Source organism: Cannabis sativa, chromosome 6 (genome assembly GCF_029168945.1).
Source record: "Cannabis sativa cultivar Pink pepper isolate KNU-18-1 chromosome 6, ASM2916894v1, whole genome shotgun sequence".
Taxonomy (NCBI): Eukaryota; Viridiplantae; Streptophyta; class Magnoliopsida; order Rosales; family Cannabaceae; genus Cannabis; species Cannabis sativa.
Window position 1 is genome coordinate 4654146 of NC_083606.1, and position 24922 is coordinate 4679067.

The 24922-nt window shown below is 31.8% G+C and overlaps 2 protein-coding genes across 2 annotated transcripts; both read left to right on the top strand.

The window, feature by feature from the left end:
- Nucleotides 1–4911: 4911 nt before the first annotated feature.
- On the top strand, nt 4912–6881 carry LOC115724474 (uncharacterized protein At4g14100). Its single transcript, XM_030653765.2, has 2 exons — nt 4912–5429; nt 6571–6881. The coding sequence occupies exons 1-2, from the start codon at nt 4952–4954 to the stop codon at nt 6675–6677; spliced, it is 585 nt and encodes a 194-aa protein (XP_030509625.2). The 5' UTR covers nt 4912–4951; the 3' UTR covers nt 6678–6881.
- Nucleotides 6882–8720: 1839 nt separating this feature from the next.
- Nucleotides 8721–12787, top strand: LOC115725627 (ADP-ribosylation factor 1). The gene is made up of 8 exons (XM_030655209.2): nt 8721–9189; nt 9275–9313; nt 9444–9506; nt 10247–10265; nt 11153–11264; nt 11451–11498; nt 11868–11998; nt 12495–12787. Exons 1-8 carry the CDS (start codon nt 9087–9089, stop codon nt 12526–12528), a joined length of 549 nt encoding a protein of 182 aa, XP_030511069.1. The 5' UTR covers nt 8721–9086; the 3' UTR covers nt 12529–12787.
- The last annotated feature ends 12135 nt before the right edge of the window (nt 12788–24922 follow it).

A 24922-nucleotide genomic window follows, 5' to 3' on the forward strand; every position in this document is an offset into this window, starting at 1 on the left:
TTTCGATGCTTCATGCATACTTCCATTTCTTGAACAATTCGAGTTATACTTAAGCAACTATGAGTACGTCTAATTATACTTATAAGCAACTATGAGTACATCTAAGGCTTTGTAGCCAAGACACTATTCATAGAAGAATTCCACTACAAAATGAAAAATCCCAACATCACTATCCAACCAAACATTTGCAACTTAGGTAGTATGCGTGTATTGTGACAGTCAGTAGTCCCGTGATCCGTAAGGAGAAATATCGGGTAAGCTGTACAATCCCACATCGCCTGGGGAAGGTCAAGTGGGATGATTCTAAAACTGTGTAGGTATGGGACTACACAGTTGAAGAGAGCTTAAATGGAGTGATTGTTATTACCTATATAAACAAGTTGCATCTTGTTTTTCGGTAGTCCATCTCGAAAGAACTCCACAGTTAAGCGTGCTTGACTTGGAGTAATTTCAGGATGGGTGACATCCTGGGAAGTTTTCCTAGGAAGCGTGCGAGTGAGGACAAAACACGCTGAAAACACTCGTGTTGGTCTGTAGGGTCAGTCGTCAGTCCATGAAGCAGCCAGAGTGACGTACTCGTGTATAAGAATCATTCATTCCGTGGGTATAAAGACCCAATGAAGACTTGAAGCGAGTGCACTAAGTTATTGTGCTAACATCTTATGTTTGATTCAATAATATCTAAATAACTTCTTTTAGTAATGAACATAACTTAATAGTTTCACACGCTAAGTTCAAACCCTAACAAAAAAATAAAAAAATAAAAAAGATCCATCTAGTAAACTGAATGACCACCAACAAGGTCGGTCCAAGCATATAACAGTTTAGGTCATTATATAAGGTCCCTGTATTAAAAGACCCACTTTTTTATCATCCCTTTGAGTAAATATACACTTAGCACTTAAAAAAAATGAGAAAATTTTGTGATTCCAACATACATGATTCTAAAAATTTTGCCTATTTTAAAATTTATGAAGTTTTTTTTTTTTTTTGAAAACTGAATTTATGAAATATTAATTGATAATTTTTTTTTTAAAAAAAAAGCATAATTTTAATTTTTCGCCCAAGGCCCCCGAATCGATTAGACTGGCACCAACACCATCTCATACAATACAACTACAAGCATGCTCTTGGAGTACTCCTCTACATGGTTTGGATGAGCCTTTAAAGATTTCAGCCCAAATAGCTAGACCCAAGTTACATAGGGCCTGTTTTAGGAGTAGACAAAGTAGTCTCGTGCCTAGGGTCCTAACCCTACGGGGTCCCGAAAAAAATAATATTCTATTATAAATTTAATGTAGTAATTAAGTATTTATGTTTATAAACACAAAGCTATTCTAATATAATGGCATCTGTGTCTCTTATAACAATTTCGCTTCCCGAGTTTCACTCAAGACAGTGGAACTACTTACCACTAGATCAAATAAATTTAAGAGTATTGCTATTGAGTATCAGTGGTGCCTCACGATTTGGTAACGATATTGTTTAAAAATTATTTTTTTAAATTATATAGGACCCGATACTTCATTACACTAATAGCAGTATGATACCGAGAAGGGTGCTAGACACCAATAGTGCCTTTTAGCAATTCTCTAAATTTAATGTTATAAAAATATATTAATATATATATATATATATGCAATTAAGATACGTGAAGATTTTTTAATAGGTCAATTTTTTCAAGGAAAAAAATTAAGGGATATTAATATTTTAGAGACAAGTTAAAAAAAACTTTTTTTTTTATATATATATACATTAATTAAATTTACTTTTAAATAAAATTTCATTCAAATATATTTTATTTTATGAGTAGTATACTTAAATTATTCTCATACCCTCACATAATCAAGATACAATTTCAAATATAATAGAGATAGGTGTGCAAGTTGTTGGGATTTATGCCCTAAATAAAATTCATTTCAATTTTATCTGATTTGTTATCAATAGAAGATTAGAAGTCATTTATGTTTACATGTAGTTTTTATTTTTATGGTTTAATGTGTACAAAACATATAGTTATTCACAATTACAGTGTTGTCAACACAGTGGAAGGTAATTGTGATTATATGCTTCAAAAGATAATGTCCCTTGATTAATCAATGTACTGGATTTACACTGATGTGATAGTCAGCGATAAAGTATACTTATACCTTGGATAAGTGTTATGTTCTTTTCAGAACATTGACAAGGTATGCTAGTTTCAAATGTATAGAGTATACAATGGACTGAGACCGATATTGATCGTGGTAGAGATAATATAATCTTACCGCTGTATCTTTCTAAGTCAATATCACTGGTTGATCTTAGATCAAAAGATCTCAATCCTAACATGGTTAGGTTCGATCTTAAGAGTGTTATTTGTGTTCTTTGATTTGTTAGTTAAAGCCTATCTTTTGGTTCGGGTCAACGTACATTTTGGGAACATGATAGTACAATTGAGTGGGAGCGTTAAATATAGATATGAAATCTATAGCTTCTATCTAGATATAAAAGTGAAATGATAATTTCTTTGGAGCTTGGCTTAATAGAGATAAATGGAAGAGCTCTTATTTTAGTGATTATATTAGTTTACTGAAATATCATTTATAGGAAGCTAAGTGTTTTAAGGATAAAATACATTGAGGGGTAAAACGGTAAATTTTTCCTACTCTGTGTAAATCATCTATAGAGGATATTTGATTACTGGGATTAGAACGATGGTTAAATTTTTATAGCGTATCTATATCGTGGAACATATAGAGCATTCTATATAACTGGGAGTGCAATTCCAAGTTCTATAGTGGTGCAATGAGGAATTAATAAGTTAGGGAATTTACTTGGTAAATTCTAGATCTACTTATTGGAAGCTCGGTTATATAGGCCCATGGTTCCCACACTAGTTGAGACAATACTGCTTGTAAGACTCAGTTAATTGATTTTAATTAATCAATTATAATTCTAAAATTAGACTATATCTTATTTATGAATTTTCACTAAGTTAGGACTTAATTGTGAAGAAAAGAGATTCTAGGGTTTATTTGATAATTAAGAGACTTTATTAAGTCTAATTAATAAATATGTTAAATGACAATTTTATTTTATGATTAATTTTAATTATTAAATAAATAGTTTTGACATTTAAGTGGTTGAATTGGAAAATATAGTATTTTTGAGAAAAATAAGATAAATAGTTGAAAAATGGCAAAATTGCAAGTGGTGGGCCCACATCCTATAGCCGACCACTTAAGCATGATTTTACCACTTATTTATTAATTTTTTAATGTCGAATAATTCAAACCTAAACCTAGATGAATTCCTATAAATAGATAGTGATGGTCTCAAATTAAAAGATGATGGAAGCTTAAGCATTCACTTGCCTTCAGTCAAATTTTGAGCCTACTCTTCTCTCTTTATTTCGAATCCTTCCTCTCTCTTTCTCTCTTCAATTTCGAACCCTATAGTGATAGAGTACATGCCTACACATAGCAAGTTGGTACTCAATCATAGTGTGTGAGACTGTGAAGAATCCAATTCAATTGAAGGAGAATCGGACTCAGATCTTGGTGATACTCTGCTACAGAAATGATACAAGGGTTAGAGATCTGAGCGGAAAGAGTCATTTAATTTCGCTGCAACCAATGTAAGGTTTCTTAAACGTTATATGTGTTTAAATTACATTATTTTAGAAATTCATATTTAGGATGTTAAATAACGTACATGGTAGTAAATCTAGATCTTGGTAAAATAATCCCCAACACAGGTTTGTGGGAAGATTTGATAAAATTTTGATTAGAGAAGAATGGAGACTATGTGAAGTGATAGGGATAAAATTAGTAAAATAATTAAAAAATAAGGTAAACATAATAAATTTTAAAATAGAAGATAAAAATTTAAAATATCAATTTAAAAGAGATATATGCTGTAATTTTTTTTTTTTAATAATTTACATTGCCTTGATCTCCAATTTATCTTGCACCAGCTCTCGGGCCAAGTAACATAAAGTAGGGGTGTTCACGGTGAGGGTGATGCGATTTTTGACTATTTATTCAAACCAACCCGCACCAATTTTTCAAACTGCACCCGCACTGCGAAACTAAAAAATTGCAGAAATCGCACTGAAAAAAATAGTGCGATGCGATGCAGTCTTTGCGGTTTGGACTATCACTAAATAATTAAAATTATCACAAATACAACAAAGCGTGAGTAGCACTTGTCAAAAATACCATAAGACTTGAAAATAAATAGGGTAAATACCATTTTGGATCCTGTGTTTTGTAAAAGTTACTAATTGGATCTTGTGTTTCATTAAATGACAAAATAGACCCTGTATTTTCTAAAATAGTACAAATAGGACCCTGAATTGATTTTTAAAGTTTAATAATAATCCGATCTAAAAGTGCTATGACAAAACTGTTTACATTTTTTGTATCTGTTCGTATTAGGAATTGTCTTCAAGTTGGTTGTATTTAAAAAAAAATTGTTAAAAATTAAGCATAGAGTCCTATTTTTACCATTTTAGAAAATACAAAGTCTATTTTATCATTTAACAAAACAAATGATCCAATTTGTAACTTTTGTAAAATACAGGGTCTAAAATGGTATTTACCCAAATAAATATGAAAACAAATTTTAAGTTTCAACAATACAATAATTACTAAGTTTTGGGCTAGACATTCACATATTAGACCTAAATAAATATAAAAATTGATATTTTTATAATGTGCGGTGCGCATATTAACAATTCAATGCATTTATTTTATAATGTAGTGCGTTGCAAATAGTTTGAGCGGTGTAAAGTCTTTTTCCAAAATAATAAACATTTACCAGTCTGAATAATAAATGTATGGATAAACCCTCTTACATACCATCCACACAATTTTCCCTTTTTTTTCTTTTAAAAAATAAATATATATATATATATATAAATAAAAACTCAACAAATAAGAATTTTATAATAAGAAAAACGAAGATAATGAAGAATATTAAATTACTGAAATGGATACTAACCCTAACAACAATTATCCAATCATCATCATCATCTGATATTCCGACTCCGTTACCGGCGCCGTGGCCGGAGCAATTCCACGCAGTGGTGGTAATGAACTTGAGCGAAAGCCAACAAGTACACGTGACGGACTTGTGGTACGACTGGGGAAAGGGTAGAAACGTAAATATACACCAGAAGCAATTGGCGGAGAAAGAATACGCCGTTGAATGGAATAACGGCACGTCGTTTTACTACTCGCTTAACCACAACCCACCGTACTGTAATATCACCACTTTCGAAGTGGGAATTACTCGCCCCGATTTTTTACAGACTGATGCCGAGTACTCGGGGCCTCAAATGGTAGAGGGGTTTTTGTGCCACGTGTGGAAAAAGGCTGATTTCATTGTTTATTATGAAGATGTTATCACTCATCGTCCTGTTCGTTTTGATTTCGTCGATGGTAGTAAGTATTATATTTTAACCCTTTTATTTTAAAAAAATTAATTTTGGTCATCTTAACATTTTTATTTTGCATTTTAGCCCTCTTAATGTACTGTTTAAATTGCAATTATGGAATTTTAAACCACAAGCTATGCACACATATGAATTACTTGTTGTTGATTGTTTTGAGATATGAAACTCCACACAGTATCACAATTCACAACTCTACTTTTTATTAATAGATTATGTTATTATTAACTCAGTAAATAATAGATATGATTATCATGATCATAACTAGGGGTGTTTATTAATCACATCTAATATTTTTAGGCATATTCAGATTTAATTTAATTATATATTAAATGTTAAATTTTACTATATGATTTAATTTAATTAATTTTAGTCATCTAATTGATCTAATATCAATTCGACATCTAACGGATATTGGATTGAATCGGTTCTATTCATTAGATGCATATCATGTGTATCTATTGGTTTTTTTTTTTTTGAAACTTATATTTATATTGGTTTAATTTTAGTTTATCCAATATTTTATACCTAGTATTTATGAGATCGGATCAGTTCTATCTAATATTTTAGATTCGGAATCTATTGAATTGAATTCGATTCATACAATCTAAAAGAAAAAAAAATAAAAATTTTAATGTTAATTTTCATATATACATATACATATATTTTTGTACGTATAGCAACATAATATCTAATCACTCATTCTAATAAAATGAAAATATTAATTAGTTTAATTAGATATTTAGATGTATTAGATTTTTGGACATCTTATTTAAAATCTGATTCGATCCAATTAGATATTCAAAAATAATATCTAATCTTATTCAATCACAATTGAATATCTAATATTTGACGATTAATTGTAATTGGATCGATCAGTTATCATTAGAGATTGAATCAATTTATGCATCATAAGACAAATTATTTTTGGATGAAATGGTTTGTAACTTAGAAAGTAATATTAGAAATTCTTTCAGATAGACCTTATTTAAGTCTAATTTTTGCTAATTATATGTATATATATATATATATATGATGTAGCTAGACATTAATTTTGGCTTTGGTATTTATTTATTGGAAGGTATAGTTTGAGTAATTAATTTGTGAAATTATATATATTTATATATATGCAGCTATTTATAACTACGTGATGACATTTGAAGTTGGTGCAGTTTTAGCTGATTCAGAAGTCCAAGCACCTGCCTTTTGCTTTAACCAAGATACTATTAGTGAAATATGAGAACAATATTATTACATTTGTAGTATTGTATGACTATAATTTTCTGTTTTTTTTTTTTGATGGAACTATAATTTTCTGAAATAAAGAAACATTTATAATTAGGTATTTTAAATTTGCATGCATTGCTTTGTAAATGAAATTGTTTGATGATGCCATTAATTCTCTTTAGTAGTTTAATAATGAATAGTGTTTTTATGTAGAAAAGTATTATTTATTGCTCAAAATTTATTTTACTTGTATTTTGTTTGTTTTATATATGTGTATAAATTAAAATTATATAATTAAAATAAATAAATATGGTGACGTTTATAGATAAATTAAAGTAGACCTTTACCCCTAGCTTAAGTAAGGTGGGTGTCTCCAAGAAGGAAAAACGATGGACTGACACCTTCGTAAGCGGAATGAACAATCACCACACACCCACATGCCAAGTTAGTCTAAAGGGTAGATGATACTACTCCCACCATAGACATAATGATACTTTCAAAGGTAGATGAGAATATCTACATAACATTATAACTACTAACAACGTACAAGGGGTCTCGGGGAGTCACCCCGAGATGACGATTATTACCCTCCTCAAGTTGGGTCTCGGGGGGTCACCCCGCGATGACGATTATCACCCTCCTCAAGTTGGGTCTCGAAGGGTCACCCCGCGATGACGATTGTCACTCTCCTCAAGTTGGGTTTCGAGAGTGTCGCCCTCAAGTATGGACTTCATCCTCGAAGGTGGTCAACGACCGTGTCACACCCTTAGGAGATCCTCATCGTCAATGACTATTTCAAATGTTTAAATCTCATGAAAGGCTCAAAGACAGTTGTCAACCCACGAAAATAGCTGGATATTATCATAAAAATCAGACTTCAACTACATCCGAAAATCAAAGAGAGGGTTGAGGAAGCTCCGCGTTGGTCGCATCTCCTGAAGCGAGAAGCACTGACTATTTCCCCTATATAAGGGGTCATCCATGACTTGAGAAGGGGATCCACAAATTTGAGCACTTAGAAAAAATAAACACTTTTTCATTCTTTGCAATCAAGAGCCTGTTCTTGACTTTTGCAACTCAGATTAATAAAACACAAGGGGAGTACGCTATTACCGACATCTAGGGCCGAACTTCTTTAAATTCTGGTGTCTTTTCTATACATTTATTGCAAATTTCAGAGTCATTAATTACATTTATTCTTACGATTTTGGTTTAAATCTCATTTATTACGACTCCACGTCAGTAGCTAAAAATCCAATCAACAAATACCTTCATATTATATTTTATTAAAATATGCCCACTTTTATAAGTGAGTTGTCCAATATACTCTTACTCTCTACTTAAATATACCATATAATTTACATTAACGTAAGAGATCTAATAGAGACATCATCTATAAAAGAGGGTATATTTTAAAGAATATAAAAATGAATGTAAAAATTAAAATAAGTAAAGTAAAGTGGGCATACAATGTAATTTCTTCTATTTTAAGAGTAGAAAAGTAGTCTCGTACCTAGGACCCCTACCTTACGGGCCCGAGAAAAATAATATTCTATTTATAAATTTAATGTAATAATTAATTATTTATTTCTACTATTATAAACACAAAGTTATTCTAGCATAGCATCTGAGTCTCTTATAAGAACTTCGCTTCTCGAATTTCACTCCTAAACAGTAGAACTACTTACCATTAGATCAAATTAATTTAATGTTATAAAAATACATTAATATATAGAAGTGTTAAGGAAATTCTCTATCCCACTCTCTTTTTAATGTGATAATAAATGTTATATTTTCAGCGAGAGTTATTTTTACTTAATAATTAGTTATGATATTCTAATGTTATTTCAATTGTACCATTACTACTTCTAATATAATTATTCTACTAACTTTTTGTTTATAAAAGAATTTGATTACATTTTATTCTTATTTTCATTCTTAATCATCTTTTTAGCACGAATATTCCTAATAATTTTTTTAAAAGGAAAATGCAATACCACGTCATTTTAAGAATATTGCCACGTCATTTTAGCGGGACCCACTGTAATTTCCAGTAAGAGAAGAGAGAGGTACTAGTTTTGTTCATCCAACCTTCTAATTCTTCTTATTCAGACCACAACTTTCTCATATTCCCAAATCTAACCCCTAAACTTCCCATTAATTTCATAACAGTCCCTCTCGTCTCTCTTCTTCTTCTTCCATTTCCAATTTCCAGAGCAAAACCCAAACTCAACACAGTCTTCTTCCTCTGACTCTCTCTCTCTCTCTCCTCAATCAGGGCTTACAAAGTCTTCGTTTTCTCAGGGAGAGGAACAGGGTTCTGCGTTTGAGATCCGAGATCTTAAAGCAGTGCCTGCCTCTTCATTTGATCTCGTTTCACATTCATGTGTTGAGAGTTCTCTAATCTTTTACAACTTCAAAAATGGGTTTATTGTTCAGTCGGATGTTCTCTTCGGTTTTTGGCAATAAAGAAGCTCGGATCCTCGTCCTTGGTCTCGACAATGCCGGGAAAACCACCATTCTTTGTGAGTATTTTGAATTGTTTATTAATAGTCTTCTAGTGGTTTAATTTCGGTGAATTATAGTCTTGATGTTGAATTTATTTTTCAGATCGGCTACAGATGGGGGAAGTTGTCTCCACCATTCCAAGTTAGTATTCTTTCCCTGTGTTTGGATTTGTTTATGTGTAAATTTTGTGGTAAAGAACAATTAGATATGAATTGGAGAAAGAACATTTATCTCATTTATGTATGATAGTGTTAATTATCCTTTGTTGCAGCAATTGGATTTAATGTTGAGACAGTTCAGTATAACAACATCAAATTCCAAGTCTGGGATCTGGGTATGCCATTATATTCCCTGCATTAGTTATTTCAAATGCCAATTCATGATTTTTTGTTTTCCTTATGATATGAAATTGCTCAGGACACGCTTATTATAAGAACTGAATTTCAACTAATGGTATTATTTTCATGGTTAAGTATATATATATTTCATAGGTCCACATTGTTATCCTTTGTAGCTAATGTTATTCGCACTATGTATGAAAAAATGAGTTGGTTGTCTGATTTGGGTTGTTCACATATTAGTTTCGGTTGCGATCGTCACTTTTTATATAGCTCAACAGGTGCACTAGGTTGTAAGTTCTTGTAACTATAGGATTAAAGCTATACACAAAACGGTATATTTTATAATCTACCATTGATACTGCACTTAAAGTGTATATAGGATGTTGACCTATATGTAGAATTCAACTTCAACCTGGGTTTGAGATGAATTCACATTAAAGTCATATGGTTTGGGTTGAATTTACTTTATACACTCATTCCTAATCACTAGAGATGTATTTGGATCAAGTTTGTGGAACAATGATTGCATGTGTTTCTTGTTAGAAGTGAGGATGGTTTTGTTAATGACCAAGTTTTTGTGCTGTTTATCTTATTAGTAGATCTTATCATTTTCTTCTAGTTAGTTTAGAATTTTAAACTGCCACTTTTAATCAATTCTTCGTTTCAGCTTTTGTTCTTGAACGTAGAACGTAAGTTCTCTTATCTAATGATACTTGTCCTTTTCTTTATACAGGTGGACAAACAAGTATCAGGTATGTATTATTTTTTAGTCAATTTAGTGTTTTTGATTGTGATGGGGATGATGTGTAATTGAACTTAAGCGCTAGCTATGCTATCAAAACTGCATGATTCACAATGTTGTCAAATAAACCATTGGGTATAGAATATTTCTCAGCTAATAATTATGTAACACATTTTTATCGAATTATAATTTGATTCAAGGTGTAGTTTTATGCATGTACGGTATTTGAAATCAAAACTTTGACTGATATCTTTAAGCATTCAATTTATCAACGTGCAATAGTTGCATCTGTTAGGAATTGTGTACAAATAGTTTTGAGTTGAAATATCACTTCTCATGTGCCTTGGTCACTAGTAGTAGTTGCAATATGTTTGTTTTGAATTTTAAGGTTTGTTTGTTGAAGTCCTCATTTTTATTACTGTCTTGTTTATTTTGAACTTGTGCTCTAATGGCTGGACTGGATTACAGTGGATTACTTTGAGTTAAGGTTCTAGGCATACAGTTACAGTGCCTGGCAAAAATTGGAGTATTTCATTTATTGTATGGTATTCCTACATTTAGTAGAGATTTGCAAATGAGTGGCATTTGATATGCTTTTTTCTAGAAGGATGAATTATCTCTAAAAATTTTCAAAATTTGGAGAGTTGATAATTCTAAGTAGAAGTACAATTTAACAATTTATGATTACCGAGTCCTTTAAAAAGGTTGAATCATGTCTTAGATATTGTCTTTTAGCCTCTTAAGAAGTTATGAACCTAAGGGTTAAAGCATTGTTTCTTTCTGTTTAGTTTAAGACGTCTTATGGTAGCTACACTATTCCACTTGTTTACTTCTCAAGCTGTTTACTAAATTGAAGTTACATTATTAGTTAACATGCGCACAAGCTTACTGTCGCAGGCCATACTGGAGATGCTATTTTCCAAATACCCAAGCCATAATCTATGTTGTTGATTCTAGTGACACTGATAGACTTGTAATAGCTAAAGAGGAGTTTCATGCAATATTGGAGGTAGGCTTTCCCCAGGTGTTTTCAGTTTTAGTTTTATTATCTTATTCTCCTTTGAGAGATGAGTACATTTTGCATAATTCTCCATGAATGCATGCTTGACTCCTCATTTTTTTTTCTTCTTCTCTGTATTATTTAGTTCCATTTACCGTTTACTTTGTAATCTTACATCTCTGAATTCTATTGCAGGAGGAAGAATTGAGAGGCGCAGTTGTTCTCATTTTTGCAAACAAGCAGGTTAGTGCTGTTGCCCATGTATATATTTTTTTTACCCAAGAGGGGTAGCTCAAATGGTCTGACATGCGTTTTGCTCCCACAAGTTTTGAGTTCGAGTCCTTCCCGGGTACCTACATAGAAGTTTTTATAGTTTCTTGATCTCCAAATATTACAGGGTTAAGGGTGGAACCTAGTTTAAAAAAAACAAACAATATATATTTATATATGTATATATTTTTTCTTAGGTTGGGGGTCATTGCATGTGAAAGTTGATTTTTGCATTGCATATGATTTAAGTGGCAAGCATCCTGTGGTTGATGATTTGAGTCCTTTGACGGAGTTGTTTTACAGTGAAGTGTTATATTTATACTATCCTTTTCGCGTTTACAGGATCTTCCTGGTGCACTAGATGATGCTGCAATCACAGAGGCTTTGGAGCTGCACAAGATTAAGAACCGCCAATGGTCAATTTTTAAAACTTCTGCCATCAAAGGAGAAGGTCTCTTCGAGGGCTTGGACTGGTAAGCTTGACATTTCTCTAGATAATACTGGTCTTTTGACATTAACATTATAGCTCCACCTCTATTTTCCAACGTACCCATCATTAAGGTGCACTTGACTATAACATCTTTCTTGGCTAGCTGATGAAGACAGACACATTGAATCCAACCAAAGCATGATTAATAGTTTCAAGTAATTAGTATTAGTGATACAAAATACTAATTCGGAGAGCATGAACGATGGAGTTATCAAGTTTCGTTTATGACAAAAACATCAGATAACAGTGTTGATTGGGAAAATCAATTTATCCTTTTGCTTACATTATCTTTAGAACTTATTAAAGGTTACCTTTTCAGACATATCAGTAACAGCATCTTCTTACATCTTACCGCTTGCCAGAAGAGAAATAATGCCAATTATGCTTAGCTTTTGATTTCTCTTTCTAAGCTTGTATTACATTATTTATGTTTCCGCATTAAATCGAATTCAAAGACTGACATATGTTTCTTTATGAAGGCTGAGCAATACACTGAAATCTGGAGGTGGCTAACTCAATTCGGCTCAGAGAAGAACTACAAGATTGTTGCTGTGTGGCCATTCGCGAATCTCAGAAGGCTGACGGTATTTACTTGGTATGAAATTCTGATAGAAAATTCTTGTTTCAAATGTCATTGTCCATTGACCTCTGATTTTTTTTTTTCTCTTCTACCATTTTGGATTAGACAAGCTGATATACATGTAAAATTTTCATTATAGATCACTTGTGTTTGTCATAAAACAAATTCATCTATGTTAGTTTCTCTTTTGTTTGTTTTACGCTTTACGGGATTCCACCTATTCTACTTGAGTGGTTTGAATCCCTGATTCTGGAGATGGAAGGTAGGCTTATTTCTGGCTTACTTACTGTGCCCTGTGCTCTGTGCTGATTAGAGACACTGAGAATTTTAGTTAATTGCCATTAACATTCTTTTATTTGTGATTATTTTTACATGTTTGGTAAATTTAACTACTTTAGTACTCACTCATAAATGATGATGGTGAATTTGAATTAGTGGTGAATAGCAGAACTTAAAACTATGTTTTTTTTTTTTTCTTGTGACACTAGTTACATATGCAAGGATGAAGTTAGAAACAAAATTCAGTCAAAATGATTTTCAACTTAGGCTCTGAATAGCTTAGAAACTGTCTCCAATTACTACATTGATTGGTATACGTGAAAATTTTATTTAACTTTAGACTCTGAATAGCTTAGAAACTGTCTCCAAATTTTAGGCGTTGTGAGCCACTGTTTGTACTGTATCCAAATCCATCATATAACAAGAGAATTTCGTAGGTATTATATTGACATATTGAGATTACTTTATTCTATTCTCTGTTTTCTATGGGCATCTTCTTCATTCTAGTCCATTCAATCATTTATGGGTAAATACTGGTTACATTTTTTATATCTATTCATGTTAGAAATTATCTTAAAGTTGATTATATTAAAAAATCAAATTATTAAAAATTAAACTCAAGCTTTTATTTTTATTATTTTGGAAAATATAAGGTTTATTTTGTCATTTAATAAAATAGAGGGTCCAATTGATAACTTTTATAAAATACAGTGTTTAAATTAGTATTTATTCATCTTTTATTCCAAAGGTTCATAAAAGAAAGGCAAAAAAACATGTCCTTTCTTTCTTCCCAACACATAAATAAGGAGTTAGGGGCATTGGGGTTTTTAAATATAAAGTGTAAATTGATTTCAAATTAAAGCAAGAAGTTATACACTTATATGTTTTATATATATATATATAAAAAAATATAACAATTGAAACTTCTTTCATATATATATATATATTATATATATTCGAAAATAATGGGATCATAATAAGCTGAACAATCATTCCACCAAAAATATGGTATTACAAATATTGCCACTGCTGTTGAGTCTAAACATTCAGCCCTTTATCTTCTTAAAATAAAATATAAAAAATATGGTATATGACAAAAAAAAAAAATACAAATTTTACATAGGTATTATTTCATAAAGACAAAAAAAAAAAAAAAAAAAAAATTACAAAAATACGGTTTAACGGAATTTTAAACGTTTTTACAATTTTTTTGATTTTATTTGCAGAAAATACGATCTTTTTATATTGTAATCTTGTTAATTTGTTGTTGATTTTTTGTTATATGTATGTTATTTTTTGATGTTATTTTCATGTTACTGTTATGTAGTTTTCTTGTTGATTTTATGTTGTTTTCGTATTATTTTTTGGAGAACCGTAAAAAATGTAAAAAAATATTCTTTAAACGTAAAAATGTAAATATTTTACAAAAAATGATACCTTATGTAATTATTCTTTTTACATGTAATTTATTACTTTTGGGGTAAAATACAAATTCTTTCTAAAAAAATGGTGCATGTAATTTTTTTCCAATTACTAGTTGAGGATTCTCTTCGGTCTCTAAATAGGAGAAATATAAGATATGAATAGGATCCATGTTTCCACATGACATTTGATTGGAGGTAATAAAATGGAATGAAATAAAAAAGAAATATTATTTATTTCATTCTTTTATTTTGTTGCATTCATAAACTTTAATTGGAATCAGAACAATCGGAAGACAATCAATTTAAATATAAAAGGGAAATTTGATTTTATATACTTAAAAAATTAAAAAAAATTATTATTAAACCAAAACTTTTCAAAATAAAAAAACTATGACATTTTTATTAAAACTCTAAAAATACCCCCCTCACAATTCAAACCCATTCTCTCTCTTTCTCTCAAACTCTCTCTGCATCATCTCTTTCTCTCTCCTACCCCATAACAACCCCCAGCACCAAACCCAACCCTCTCATCTCCACCAGTCTCCCACAACCGCATCCTATCAAAGGGTCTCTCAACGGCCGCCCCAACTCTCCCGTCCACAGACATCCTCCTCGGCCTCTCTCCTCAGCCGCCGGATTCGCTGGCCTTGGAAGAGCGCCAAACGACAAGTTTCTTCTGGGAGGGTAAGATGGAGACCTTCTCGCTGGGGGAGATGCGACAGTCGCAGAGGTCGACTCCAATTGCCGACGTCCGATGGGTCCGATTGGTTGGACCCCATGGTCCGACCATCGGACCAGTATTTTTTTTTGGCAATTTCAAAGAGAGGAAGAGAGAGTGGGGCCCGATGGTCGGACCATGGGTCCGATTGGTCGGACCCCATCGGACCCCATGGTTCGACCATCGGACTTGGGGGATTTTTTTTTTTTTTGATTTCAGACAGAGGAAGAGAGAGAGAGATGGGATTGAGTTATGAGAGGGGTATTTTTGGGTTTTAGATAAAAGTGTCATATTTTTCTTAGTTTGAAATGTATTGGTTTAAGAATAAAATATTAAGAGTTTTTAAGTATAGAAAATCAAATTTCCCATATAAAATAATTGAAAATAATATTTTATTTTGTTAAGGAAATTAGAATCATTTTATTTAGTTTACATAACTAAAAAAAGTAATTAGAATGCTTTAGTTTAATTGAATTGTCATTATTAAAGCATGTAATTATTTTTATTTTTATATTTTTGAAGGGCATATTTGGTTTATTTTATTTTATTTTTAATTAATAAAAATATAATTTAAATATAGTAGTTAAAGAAATAGAAAAGTATTCTTTACGAAAAGAGAACGGCTAAAAGGCACCGCTAGTGCGTGGCATTCTTCTTAGTGTCATATTGTTATTGGTGTAATTAAGTATCGGGTCCCACATAACTTAAGAAAATATGTTTTAGAGAATATCACTAACCAATCGTGAAGCGCCACCTATAGAAGGTGCTGAGCAGTGAGCACCACTGATGCCCAATAGCAATGCTCTTATAAAAATTGGGAACCTTTTCCTGAATTTGTGTGGATTCCACTAGTTTCTCTCATTCTAAAATTTAGTAAACAAATTAATAGGAATAATTCCATATAATTAATTCTCATGCTATTAAAGTATTCAAATGTTATTCTAATAGAATATTTTTTTATTATTATTTTGGTGGAATGACTTCTATTTTGAAATGGACGAAATCACCATTCCAATGCAAGATGAGAATATATATATATATATATTTTTTTTAAAAAAAATTATCAATTTTTTTAAAGCATTTTAAGTTTGATTCTATTATATTCCTAATTCTATTCCCATTCCCATTAATATTTTCATTCCTTCCAAGTTTCCAACCAAACACCACCTAATTTCTCTCTAGATTTCACTGAGCAATTATTGTGATAAATTACTAGCTTGAGTGTCAAAATACCTTGTTGCAGAAAACCACACAAGTCTTTGTAGATTCTCATTGAAGGAGATGATCATAGATTGAAGAGAGAATTGAAAAAGAAGATCAAACTCGGTAACTACTATTTTCAGCAGATCAAATAAATTCTTGGTACTAAACATAGAACACCACATGAAATATGGTACTGCATATAATATTCATTTTATATTATTGACAAGTTCTCAATTCTTAATATTTATTTATGATGTAGAGTCTTATATATTTTAATTTAATAAATAATAAAAAATTATTATTATTGTATCACATTCATGTAGTGTTTCACACTTTAAAATACTATCATAACAAACACTCCATATATTCAAATGTTACAAGTTCAAATTTGAGTCTGATAGCTTAGACATCTTAATTAATTTCTCTCTATAAACAATTTGGAAACTAATTTTATGTGTCAATAAGGAGTCATTGTCATATGTAATATGACTACATCGAATTGATTTACTCTCAAAGAAGTAGAAAATTTCTAAGTTTAGAGAATTTTAGTCCACAATAATAGACCTATTATTTTGAAGTGATCACATTACCATACATACATACATAATAATATATGTATATATTTAGGGGTGTTCATTGGATCACATCCAATAGATTTGGACCCATCCAATCCAATCCAATTATTTATTGGATATTTGATTTTTCCATCCGATCTAATCCAATTGAATTGAGTCATCCGATTCGATTCGATCCAATAAATGTATTGGATTGGATCGGTTCCATCCATTGGATGCTTTAACTGGTTTTTTATTAGATTGGATTGGATCCATCCAATGGATCCCATGAATGCATCCAATCCATTTTAACCACTATTTAGGCTAATTTCATTAAAAAAAAATATATATGAAAAAACATAATTTAAAACCTAATAATCTAACATAGATAATAAAATAATATATAAAATATTAAATAAAATAATTAAATATATAAAATTATAAATATTAAATATAATTGGATGGACATTGGATGATATTGGATTGGATTGGATAGGTTATCCATTGGATCGGATGTCTCATCCAACATCCGATCCGATCTAATTGGATTTTTAAAATTTGTATCCGATCCGATCCAATTATGATTGAATATCCGATTTTATTGGATCGGTTAGGATTGGATCGGTCAGTTGGAATTGGATTGAATGACTTTCTGCACACCCCTATATTTATATACAAATGGTCATAGACTCATAGGAGTACTGATGTTTATTGAGCTTTTGTTTTTGTTTTTTTGAAAAATTTCAATCACACCCAAGCATTTATTAAATTGTTAAAATTCTATCATAGTACTTATTTAAAAAATTTTATCATAGAATTAAAAGGACATGATATAAATTCCACAAATCATTCAAACATTTTTATTTCGACATGTGATGACATGACAATACATTGTGAAAAAGTCCTTTCACACTTGAATAAGTCCTTTGTACCAAAACTAATATGTGGTGCACAACACATAGTCCTCACTTTTGATTGCATAAAAAAACAGAATACATAATATGTGGTGCACAGCTTTGCATGAGATATTCATGTAAAATAAGAATTTTGTTCCAATAATACTCTATGAAAATCATGACATTAACTTATGCAAGAATTTACATCTCATAGTTTTGAGAAATGCTAAAACCGATAGTGCCTAATACTTTTATAAAATATAATATCCTTATTGATGTAACTCAATATCAAGTTTTATAACTTGCTATATTTTAAAAAATATTATAAAAAATCGCTAATTAATTATAAAACAGCACTTCATCGTGATGCTAAACATTATGATTACCTCATAATAATGCTCCATAATTTTTCACGAAGAAGACTTAGATCACCAATCCAAGATAATTTCTTCGAGAGATTTTTATCGATATGCCAATTCGAGGCTATTTTATTGGTAAGCAATGCCTATTGCCTACCCCGTAAGCACTTTTATTGGAGTTGTTCTTACAAACACAAAGTAATAAGTGTAATATAGATTAGCCTACCAATGTACTAACTAATGTAAAAAGAGTCATGTAAAGGATTGGAGACCGTTATATCTGTTAGTGACTTATTAGTTAAGTTAATTGCTAGGCTGGGTTGGACCGAAGGCTTTACATAGGTCTCCTCTCTACCCCAATTTACTTCACTCAATCTTGTAAGATTCAATTCTTTTATTTGTCTAATAATGTGTAATTGTTCTAAGGGAGATCAGTTGAGAAAGACTCCACATACACTACAAAAAGTAAAAAATTGCTACTTTTTAGTTACAATATAATTTTTTTGTAACTAAATATGACTTTTAGTCACGACAAAATGTTATTTGTGACTAAAACATAGTATTTAGTTACAAGTTCTCACTAATTTAGTTTTACTCACAACAAGTATTGTGATTAAAAAATATTTAGTCACAAGAAATTGTAATTTTTGTAATTAATACTTTTAGCCACAGACTTTTTAGTCATAACATAAAAATCGTAATTTATAATTAATCACAATTTTTTTCACTTTTAGTCACAAGTTTTGTTGTGACTAAAAGTAAGATTTTTTGTAGTGATAGCAATAAGATTACAAATAAATAAGGATGATAGTTGCAAATAAGAATGTTAGAATTGTAAGATGTATGGTATAGAAAACAGGATTAGGTGAGTGTATGGTAAGTTGTGGGGCTCCATTCTCCTTCAAGATAGTGGCTATTTTTTATGCTCACCAATCTTACACGACTCGATCACAAGTGACTCTTCTGACTCACTATTCTTAAATCACAAACAACTCTTCTGACTTGTCTTTTTTAGATTGGTTTTTGGATTTGAATCGGGTACTCATTAGAGTTTAGTTTTGTTATGATACCATGTTAGAACTGTAAGATGTGTGGTTTAGAAAGTAAGATTAGGTGAGTGTATGATAATTAAAGTGTATGAGATTTCATTTCAAAATTAATTCATAATGAAAAGAATAGTCCATGCATCTTACGTACGATATTTAGTTTTCATATATTATCAACGTGAGATTCTAACAAATAACAAAATAATAAAAGAAAAGAAACAACATTATTACACTTTTATTATCTTGAGTATAGAATAATGAAAATCACCAACTTTAACAATGTTCAAGACTTTTATCCTAAAATTTATTTTCACTTATTCCCTAAGCACAAGTCTAGAAAATTGCTAATTATCAAGTCTTTTGTGTATTTTTCTAACAGCTTTTGTGGATATAAAATGGTCTCTTACAAGTAATCACACAATTAAAGCTCCTATTAATTAATTAAATTAATTAGTAATAATATAGTATAGTACTACTGTATTATTATGACTGACAAGATTATATATTAATGTTAAAAATTACTCTTTTCTTTATTATTTAGTAACAAGATAATGTAATTAATAGTGAGAATGATGTAACAACTAATAATTTAGTTTCTTTTTTTTATTTACTATGAAAAATGACCAATAAACCTGTAATACCTATTCATGAATTTACCAAAAGTCTAACTAATTTACAAGTTAATTATATTTTTTAAAGCTATTAATAAAATTGATCAGTGATTTTTTTTTTACAAAAATAATGACAGAAATTTAATTTATAGTTAGACTGAATATTTAAAATAGAATGTTACTTAAAACATTTTTTTTTAATTGAAAACCAAAAATATCTCATAATATTCTTGTAACATAAGTGATTATAAATTAATCATGTGCATAAAATGTTACTTAAAACATTTTTTCAATTGAAATTCAAATTTGATAATATTCTTGTCAAATAAATGATTATAAATTAATCATGTGCATAAATGTTACTTAAAACATTTTGTTAATTAAAAACCAAAAATATGTAAGTTTCATCTGATAATATTCTTGTAAAATAGATGATTAAAAATTAATCATATGCATCAAATTTGTTAGGATCAAATCAATCCAGAGATCACAAAAACACAATCGAACACAACACAATCAACAAACTCTCCACACAGAAATCGAATTAATTAAGACACTATAATGAATTAATACTTTGAATCTCTATTTAAGAATTTGAACTGGACAAATTTAGAATCAATGTGAGATTACACTACAAAAAATAACTACATTTAGTGATAACTTTTTAGTCACAACATAAATTTTTTGTGGCTAAATGTGATTTTTAGTCACAACAAAAAGTTACTTATGACTAAAATATAGTATTTAGATACAAGTTGTCACTAATTTACTTTTAGTCACAACAAGTGTTGTGAAAAACACATTTAGTCACAACAAATTGTGATTTTTATGACTAATACCTTTAGCCACGGATCTTTTAGTCACAATACAGGAATGATAATTTATAATTAGTCACAACTTTTTTACTTTTAGTCACAAGTTTTGTTGTGACTAAAATTAAGATTTTTTGTAATGTTAACTCATTTATTAACAACAGATTGTAGAGAGAAAAACAATAATCATCAAGGACTCTCCACAATGAATGGAGTGACACTTAGCCTAGGGGAGGTAAATGGTTGTGTTATATAGATGACATTACAGTTTAGTTAGTTAGGAAATTTCTAACTGTTGTAACAGAAAGTTTAAGGCTAAGTGTGAGTTGTCTTGACTCGGGTTTAGGTTGACTTTGAGCTTGGAAAGTATAGACCACTCCAACAAATTCACCTTTGTACTATAACTTGACAAGCTTGCATCTTCTGCAACCCGAACTAAAACTTCAACTTCACTCAATGTTGAGTAACTTCAGATAGTGTTTGAACTTCTCACATGTAACACTCTTAGTGAACATGTTTGCTAGGTTGTCATGAGTGCTGTTCTTCTTCACAACTACCTCCTTCTTTGTTATGACATCTCTAATAAAGTATAACTTAATAACCATGTGCTTTGATCTCTTATAGAACATGGGTTTGTTCATTAGATATTGTGCAAACTGGTTATCACAATACATTATTATCTCACCTGTTTCTAATCCAAGTTCTTTTGCCAATCCCTTCAACCATAAGGTCTCCTTAACTGCTTCTGTTGCTGCCATATACTCTGCCTCAGTTGAGGACAGAGCCACCACTTTTTGTAGAATAGCCTTTCAGCTGACACAACCACCAAAGAATGTAAAAACATAACATGTGAGAGATCTTCTAGTATTAATGTCACCTGCATAATCAAAATTCACATACCTTGCAACCTCTTTTTCATTTCTGGCATCACCTTTGAACACTAAACTCGTGTTGATATGGTGCCCTTCACATATCTCATGACCCATTTGAGGGCTGACCAATGCTCTTCCCCTAGATCTGCAAGGTATCTGCTCACCATACTCATAGCATATGCCAAGTTTGGTCTAGTACAGACCATGACATACATAAGAATTCTCACATAATTTGCATATGGAACTTTGTCCATGTAACTTATTTCTTCTTCTATTTTAGGTGATTGAGTTAGGAAGAGTCTGAAATGTTTAGCTAAGAGGACTGAAATTGGTTTTTCTTGATGCGTACCAAACCTTTCAATTACCTTCTCAAGGTAATTCTTTTGTGCTAGCTTGATATAGTCTAGTCTTCTTTTGATCACATCAATTAATACAAAGTATCCTATTTGCTTCTTCTAGATCTTTCATCTCAAATCCATTCTTCAATTCAAATTTTAGATTCTGAATTTGTTCTTTGTCTTTTTACCCTATAAGAATGTCATCCACATATAATAACATATTTATGTGATTGTTGAAATAGATACAAGAATCATACTTGCTTTTATTACAACCAATTTTAGTCATGAACACATCAATCTGATGTTCCATTGTCTTAGTGCTTATTTCAAACCATATAATAATTTCTGCAGTAACCATATCTGGTTTGAATTTCCATTATCAATTCCCTCAGGTTGCACCATGTATATCTTCTCTTCCTATTGGCTATTGAGGAATGTAGTCTTCACATCTATTGTAACGTCTCCGCTTCAAGCCTCCATTGGGTCCTTACGCCCACGGAATGAATGGCTCTTATACAGGAGTACGTCACTCTGGCTGCTTCATGGACTGACGAACACGAGTGTTTCCGGCATGCTTTGTCCTCACTCGCATGCTTCCTGGGAAAACTTTCCGGGAGGTCACCATCCTTAAATTACCCCAAGCCAAGCACGCTTAACTGTGGAGTTCTTTCGAGATGGGCTACCGAAAAACAAGATGCACCTTGTTGATATAGGTAGTACCAATCAATCCATTTAAGCTCTCTTCAACTGTGTAGTCCCATACCTACACAGTCTCTGAATCATCCCACTTGACCTTCCCCAAGCGGTGTGGGATTGTACAGCTTACCCGGTATTTCCCCTTACGGATCACGGGACTACTGACTGTCACAATCACCCCCCCTTACGGGGTCCGGCGTCCTCGTCGACCACACTTCCGGCTGGGTCAAGGCTCTGATACCATTTGTAACGTCCCCGCTTCAAGCCTCCATTGGGTCCTTACACCCACGGAAAGAATGGCTCTTATACACGAGTACGTCACTCTGGCTGCTTCATGGACTGACGACTGACCCTACAGACCAACACGAGTGTTTCCAGCATGCTTTGTCCTAACTCGCACGCTTCCTGGGAAAACTTCTCAGGAGGTCACCCATCCTTAAATTACCCCAAGCCAATCACGCTTAACTGTGGAGTTCTTTCGAGATGGGCTACCGAAAAACAAGATGCACCTTGTTGATATAGGTAGTACCAATCAATCCATTTAAGCTCTCTTCAACTGTGTAGTCCCATACCTACACAGTCTCTGAATCATCCCACTTGACCTTCCCCAGGCGGTGTGGGATTGTACAGCTTACCCGGTATTTCCCCTTACGGATCACGGGACTACTGACTCTCACATCTATCTGCTTCACTTTCAGGTTCAATCTAGAAGCCTTTGCCATAATTGCTCTTATTGATGCTTGCTTCACAACTGTTGAGAATGCGTCATTGTAGTCTATACCCCCTTCTGAGTGAAACCCTTGGAAACTAGTTTTGCCTTGAACCTTTTACCCTCAACACATGGTATTCATCCTTATTCTCTGAGTATCCACTTGCAACCAACTTGTAACACCTTATTGCTTAGGCACGCTACAATGACTTTCTAAAAACTGTGCACGCTTTTGCTAATCAAAGAGTTTCTTAAAAATTGTGTCAAATTAAAACTTTTTAAGTAAACTTTAAACTATATACATGTATCCATACAAAACGTCAGAATTCTGCTTCTAAAATTTATATTCATGTTTAAAATTCATTTTATAAATATATGCTGCACATCGACTACAAAATAAAGCCCAAGTCATCTCGAGACCGAACTTTCCAGGTCGAACCATCTTGACATGTACAATCATTCTTGAGCTCTGGACTCACTGGTGCTTAGCCTTATCTATTCCTTTACCTACACATACAAACAATAATTGTGAGTCAACAGACTCAGTAAGAAAAATATATAACATATAATATATTACCGACTTAAATTTAGGCACCCATACACCTATCCACAAGGCTTAACATATAATCAAGAACGTTCTTAACAGAAGGACGACCTTTGTACCACATGCACTAAGTACTTGTCCCTTCTAGTGTATGTAGGGCTGAATCGTACCTCGAGTACTATTGAGTATTGTACCACAAGCACTACGTACTTAACCATACTAGCGTTGGTAATATTGGATCAAACCCTTTAAACATCATATACTATACCAATGCACTAAATACTACTATCGTACTAGTGTTGGTAGTATATGAATTACATACACATCATGTAATTTACATACCTACACACATATACATACATATTCTGTGCTAGTCTTATCTCGTTTCCAAATTTAAGTGTGCCAATCGACCTGAATAGAAAATCACGTGCTAAACGGAGGCCCTAGATCACAATCACATAAATTGGGTAAACAATTTGCTAAACCTTTTTTGGAGACCTAAACTCAAAACCAGAAGTTTTTCTATTAATAAATAGCATGGAAATGCCCTAAATATTGAGAAAACACGAGAAAACTACGATAAAATAGCCTGAAAAATGGCAAGCCATTTCTATAAAAACGGTAAGCCATTTTTCTGGGTTCTCTGCCAGTAAAAGTGGTAGACCATTTCCACAAAAATGGCTTGCCGTTTTCTATCGTAGAAAACAACAAAGCCTCAAATCTTGCTTAAAACAATCCCAAACTTAAAACCAAGCTCTAGATCACCTAATAACATTATAATAGACCAATACCAAGTGATAAAACCAAAAATAAACTCAACATGCAAATTCCACAATTGTTGAGCCAAGTTTGAGTTCTTGAACTCAAACTTGCTCAACTCAACAATCAACCATCAAATTAACATCAAACAAACACCAAACAACCTTAAACTAACCCAAAAAACAACCTCAAAAGGTCTAGGGTTCTGACAGCAACAAACCACCAAAGCTATAAGCTAAAACCAAGCTAAATTCTACAAAACCAAAGAGAGGAGGAGAAGGGCCTTACCTTGGCTTGAGCCAACCCGCAAATTCTTGCAAAAAATCCCAGAAATTAAAAATAAACCTTGGATTTCCCCTTTCTTCCCTTGGTTCAAAAAGAGAGAGAGAAGTTGAAATGGATAAGCATTGGCTTTTTTTGTGACAGTTAAGGCCCTGTGATCCGAAGGGAAAAGACTGGAAGCTTACAATCCCACATTGCCTGGGGAATGTCATGTGTGATGATTCT

Bases quoted from the DNA above. Each gene is read 5' to 3' on its own strand.
- LOC115724474 (XM_030653765.2), top strand. From the start codon at position 4,952: ATGAAGAATATTAAATTACTGAAATGGATACTAACCCTAACAACAATT. The intron at 5,430-6,570 runs GTAAGTATTATA...ATATATATGCAG, and splicing joins TTTTGATTTCGTCGATGGTA to CTATTTATAACTACGTGATG.
- LOC115725627 (XM_030655209.2), top strand. From the start codon at position 9,087: ATGGGTTTATTGTTCAGTCGGATGTTCTCTTCGGTTTTTGGCAATAAA. The intron at 9,314-9,443 runs GTTAGTATTCTT...CCTTTGTTGCAG, and splicing joins AGTTGTCTCCACCATTCCAA to CAATTGGATTTAATGTTGAG. The intron at 11,999-12,494 runs GTAAGCTTGACA...TTCTTTATGAAG, and splicing joins CTCTTCGAGGGCTTGGACTG to GCTGAGCAATACACTGAAAT.